Source organism: Acanthisitta chloris, unplaced genomic scaffold (genome assembly GCF_000695815.1).
Source record: "Acanthisitta chloris isolate BGI_N310 unplaced genomic scaffold, ASM69581v1 scaffold11092, whole genome shotgun sequence".
NCBI lineage: Eukaryota > Metazoa > Chordata > Aves > Passeriformes > Acanthisittidae > Acanthisitta > Acanthisitta chloris.
In genome coordinates this window covers 4,729-10,488 of record NW_008661053.1, presented here as the reverse complement: position 1 = coordinate 10,488, position 5,760 = coordinate 4,729, and the positions used below count along the sequence as shown (strand labels likewise).

General features: G+C 39.0%; 1 protein-coding gene across 1 annotated transcript in view; it reads right to left on the bottom strand.

Annotated features, from left to right (window-relative positions):
- HSPA12A (heat shock 70kDa protein 12A) overlaps nt 1–5,011 on the bottom strand; it is a gene marked incomplete at its 5' end in the record, with an annotated part of 29,060 nt that extends 24,049 nt beyond the window's left edge. Inside the window, 3 exons of the mRNA XM_009070084.1 lie at nt 555–671; nt 3,809–3,913; nt 4,790–5,011. Coding sequence (XP_009068332.1) covers nt 555–671; nt 3,809–3,913; nt 4,790–5,011 — 444 coding nt within the window. The remainder of the gene's footprint in view (nt 1–554; nt 672–3,808; nt 3,914–4,789) is intronic.
- Nucleotides 5,012–5,760: the final 749 nt, after the last annotated feature.

Sequence of the window (5,760 nt, the reverse complement as noted above, 5' to 3'; positions counted from 1 at the left end):
GAAAGAGTTAAATGCAGATAAGCCTCTTACTGGTGAAAATAACATTTGAATTTAATTTTACATCCAGACTATCTGGTTCACAGCCCTTTCATTCCTACTGTGGGAAAATAGGAACCGGAAAAAAAGGTCCCACCAAGGAAGCTCTTTCTTTCCCTCCTTTTTTTTTTTTTTTTTTTACTTTAAAAGTCTGTGATGACCTAAAGAAAATAACAAACCGAAACTGTGTCCAGTATTTTAAAATCAACTTTCCCTTAGGTCTCAAAACTGCATCTGTTCCATGTGCACTGAACTCAGCAGGACTACATCGTACAAGATGATTAAAACATCAGAGTCTGCAGTGAGGGACACCAATACATAAAAATAAATAGAAAGAAAAATGCATTTAAGAGGTGAATACATATAACTTACAGCTACTGCTGTAACTCCTCTTTCAATGATTCTAGACCAGATTTATACAGTTTATATTAGAGCAAATTGTCCCAAAGACAGTTTATCATTTAGCCTATCAACTAGGGCTTTGAAGGGGCATTTCTACATTCAGCCTGTAATATTACCTTATAGGCAGCTTGTCTCATGAATTGCTTTGCAGGCTGCTTCCAAATGGCAGGTACTGTAATGACCCATCTCACTTCAGTGTTTTCAAAATCCGAGCCTCCTTGGTCACTGAGCTCCTGAATAAAAGGAAAACAGAGGTGAATGCAAAATGATGGGTGACTACTTTATAAGAAAACATTATTTTCTGCTGGCTCTAGTAACAGTAACTCTCTCTTTTCCATTTTTTTCCTGTTGCACCTATGCTACAAATCAGAATTACTTCCAACCTGTCAAGAATGCTCTGTGTGCCAAAAGGTGGGAATAAGGTTGAATCTTTCTCAAGGAGGCCTATAGAAAAGTTTACTGCTTAACATAAAGTGGAAAAGTTAGTTTTTGTAAAAGCAGCTCAGGCACTTTGGAATATTGTGGAACATTTATGTACATTCTCAGTCACAGTACGGAATTTGCTGTTAGGTTGAAGAATTCACACTTGCATCTTGATTAACACACAGAAAAATATTTGAGGTATCACTGATGAACATTAGGTTTTATACAATCTGGAGTTTTCAATGACTTCTTTATACACCACTTACCTTTAAATCAAATTTTTACAACGCAGTTAACAAGGGGAAGTTACAGTTAACTCCTTTAAAAAAAATGACTGACTGCTCCTTCAAAATTTTGCTTTAAGCAAGCATTCAAGACTAGTTTAGCACTTTTATTGTCCTTTTTTCCCCCCCTTAAAAAGAGGAAGTCTGTCCTGCATTTGCAAATTAGGTGATATACTGACATGTTTTTGGAAAGGTTCCAAGTAAAATGTCATTACCATATGTCCTATCTAAACCTCCATCCAAACATAGAAAGGTTCAGAAAGGTGAACAACAGGCCTTTAGAATGTAAAAAAATATTTCTGCATGTGCTGTGCCAAGGTGTTGTGTTTGTTTAGCTATGCTGCAGTTCAAAAATCCATGCTGGAAAAGTAGCACCTTTATACTGCACAGGGCACCAAAAATGGACAGATTATAGTCCAATGTAACAGCTCATTTACATTGCTAGTCTAATTAGTTCCAGGATTCACTCACAAATGCCAGGGATTTAGTTATTAACATCAGGAAAGGATGTAGCCCTGAACAGGCAGCACAGCAAATATGTGGGATTGTACCCAACACCATTCATATTTGCCAAGAATTTCTGCAGTCTATGCACAGGTTCAAGCCTGTGACTCCATAATCAACCCCAAAATATAGTTAAAAAAGACTGGCATTTGAGCTGTGGTAGGACTGTTTCTCTGCAGGAATAGACTGAGATCTCAGAGAAAATAAATTAAACCCATTCAAAAAAGTAGGTTAGCTTATAACAACAAGGCTATTTTAAACAATGCTTGCTTGGATGAATGTTCTGATTTGACCCAGGAACTGCTCTGCTTACGTTGACATTATAGTGGCACATTTAAAGCCAATGTTTACTTAACTCACAATTGACTGTTTACAGGAGATTTTAAAATCTCAAAATCTGTTTACTGATCTGTTTACTGGGGGCATGTATTTCACTGAAGGACACGAAAAACACTCTTGTGATCCAAGAAGAATATTACAAGAAATGAATACTGCAACGTTTCAGATGGGAAATAGAAAATAATATCTATTTTCCCTACCAACACCAACCACAGGAGGGACAAAAAAGAGGAAAAAACAAAAGACAACATAAATGGAGACAGTTCATCAGAAGACAACACCATGAATTAAAAAATTAAAGCCCTAATAGACGTCTGTCTTGGTTCTGTTGGTCTGTTTCTCCCTAATGCTTGTTAGATTTTCTGCATAAACATGCATTCAGGATCAGGCAACCAAGTAACACAGACAACACCAAGCTGGATGGGACTGCTATAGAATCACAGAATCAACCTGGCTGGAAGAGATCTCAAAGATCATCGAGTACAACCCTACCATGGTTACTAGACCATGGCACTAAGTGCCACATCCAGTCTCAGCTTGAAAACCTCCAGGGATGGTCAATCTGCTGCGCAGCAGAACGGCACTGCAGAGGGATCTGGATAGGCTGGATCAATAGTCCAAGGCCAACTGTATGAGGTTCAACAAGACCAAGTGCTGGGTCCAGCACTTGGGTCACAACACCCCCTGCAGTGCTACAGGCTGGGGGCAGAGTGGCTAGAAAGTTGTCCAGTGAAAAAGGACCTGGGGGTGCTGGTTGACAGCAGCTGAACCTGAGCCAGCAGCATGCACAGGTGGCCAAGGTGGCTAGTGGCATCCTGGTTTGGATCAGCAATAGTGCAACCAGCAGGAGCAGGGCAATGATCATCCCCTGGCCCTAAAGTCAGCACTGCTGAGGTCACACCTCAAATCCTCTGTTCAGCTCACTTCACTACAAGAAGGACATTGAGGCACTGAAGCATGTCCAGAGAAGGACAACAGAGCCGGAGAAGGGACTGAAGCACAAGTCTTATGAGGAGAGGCTAAGAGAACTGGGTTTGGGGGTCACCAAATTATAAATGATCTTTTAATAACCTTTGTATTACAAAATAAATTCAGCTCAGGCAACTTCTCTTCGCTTAATCAGTAAAGACAAAGTCAGGCTATTGAGGCACTGAAGCATGTCCAGAGAAGGACAACAGAGCCGGAGAAGGGACTGAAGCACAAGTCTTATGAGGAGAGGCTAAGAGAACTGGGTTTGGGGGTCACCAAATTATAAATGATCTTTTAATAACCTTTGTATTACAAAATAAATTCAGCTCAGGCAACTTCTCTTCGCTTAATCAGTAAAGACAAAGTCAGGCTGGGGCAGAAGACATCAGCAGTTGTTCATTCTATTGCATTTCACAGTGCCAGTTCTTCAACATGAGAGAGAAACTTGCATGGACATAGAATGATCCAGTGTCCCAGCAGCAGAAATGCAGGGAATAAGGACTCAAATTTAATTCCCAAGCTTCACCTCTTGTGCTTTTAAATTTTCTTGTCAAATCAATGGGTTTTTTCCATCGAAAAATCAGTAGAAAATACTTAAGCCAATAAAAAGATATTCGGAACTCTACACCACAGTTATACTATTAGTGAATCCAACCTGCCCTGTGCAACAGGAAATTACTTCAGGCTATTGTGAGCTCTGCAGAGTCCACAGTCTGCCCAGAATTTCTACACCTGCCTTGCTTTGTTTACATCAAATACTACTGAGGTCAAAGCTTGGCAAGGTTAGAAGTGTTAAGCTTATTTATACCAGTTCTAAATACAAAAATCTTGATAAGGAAGCATTACCTTACCTTTAATGCCTGTTCCTTAAAGAACTGCAAAGCATAAGCAAATATCTCAAGTGCTTTGACTTTTTTCCCATTTGCAGCTGTCAGGTCTGTCTCCATGGTAAGATTCTACATGAAAGAAAATAACTGGAAGTTATTAAAAGAAAAAAGGTAAACATGAAATTAGTTCCCACTGCTTGAGGAAAGGGAATTCTCCATTATCCACCTGGTTAGGAAAAAGTGACAAAACTGTTCTGAAGAGGATTTATCCCTTGAATTTCCTGGAGCATGACATTTGCTGCTTATTTTACACTTTGTTTTTAAACACCACGTCTACAGATAACTACAGGCAGAGAGAGAAAGATGGACTAAATATCAAATAATTGCTATAAATGTATCTGTAATTAATTGCACCCAAGCTGCATATGCAAGATATTTAATCCAAGTTAAGAGTTAAAAGCACAGATTTTTGGCTTCCCACCAACACATGGAACCAGAAAACACCTCAAATACAGAAAGTACTGGCCAATTCCCAAAAGCCTAGAATGGATTAAAGACAAAAATGCAATCAGTAGGAATAATGTCAAATTAACAGCATGATTTGCACTTGTAGTTTTGGCAACAAATTCTGGGTGAATTTGCTCCTCTGTGCTAGAGACGAGTGTGGCTCTTACATTCCAATTCTGCTGACTAGATTTATAGGAGAAACCAAACTCATGCAGACTCCCCAAAGAGCTATGAATTTCACCCAGGAAAACCAGGACATGAAGATATAAGCAAAGCAGACACTGAACTTATAAGATCTAGAAAGAAGCCTGGCAAAATACAGTTGCCAAATGCAGGGAGAAGCAAAATGAATCATGTTTAGAGTTTAATTTGCTTAATTGACTCTCTAAACTTAGAAATAGAGCTGCTTCACATCTAGTTGAAAATCTTCAGGCAAAAATCTAGTACTGTTCAGAAGAAAATAATTTGAGCAGCAAATGCTACTTTGTTATTACTTACACCAGTGGTATGTAGCTTCATCTTAAACTTTTCAAAATATAACCAGTGCTTTGACTCAGTGGGATCCAAGTCATGGTAGAAATCTCTTGCTGCATAGCCAAAGCTATGAAACTTTCTCTCTGGTGTTAGGAGGATAGTGGTTGGTGTCTTCTGATTGGATACACCTGGATCTCCACCTTCCCATCGTCTAAGCAAAAAGTGCAACAGCTTCAGTAAGTGATGCTTAAGTTCAGAGCAGCAGAACCCCAATTTACCACGAGAAAAACAAAGTGGTGGCTAATTGCACAGACTGCTTTACCCCTCTACAGACACTAATTTCAAACTTTGTAATACCAAAATCAAGTGGTTTTATTCCACTGTGATCTTCATTTCAGATAGTTCAATACATTTTGTGGTTAGTTGTATAATTCTTAAGGACATAATCATAACTCAGATAAGCACACAGGTTCCCTGAAGTAAGACACACACAATTAACAAGGAAACAGTTTTGTACTTAAACCTTCTAATGAAGCATACACAGTTAATAAATATTGTACAGGAAAAAAATCAACTAATTATCCAAGAACACTACCAACAGAAACCCAAATCTGGCCTATCCAATTGTCAGTCAGACTCCACAAATGCTTACTTGCATAGGATATTTTTCCCATTTTGAATTAGGGACCTGTTCTAAGTCATCAGCACATCACTGTGGAGAAGTTTATTAAATCCCAGTTTCTGCCATAGAATACTCTCTGAAAGAAGACAAACCACTTCAACCAACATCTGATCATGTGCCTCATTTCCTGGACACCTGGAACTCTGGAGACACATCTGCAAATGTTGAGCTCTCTGCACTGCACTCTCTACTCATCTGAAGTTGATGGATTTAGTGTTTTAAATGCCCAAAATGCTGTAAGTTTTAATCTGTCAAAAATGAAGCAGAGTCTCCCAATACCCAAGTATCTTACAGGCACCAAAATATTTCCCTC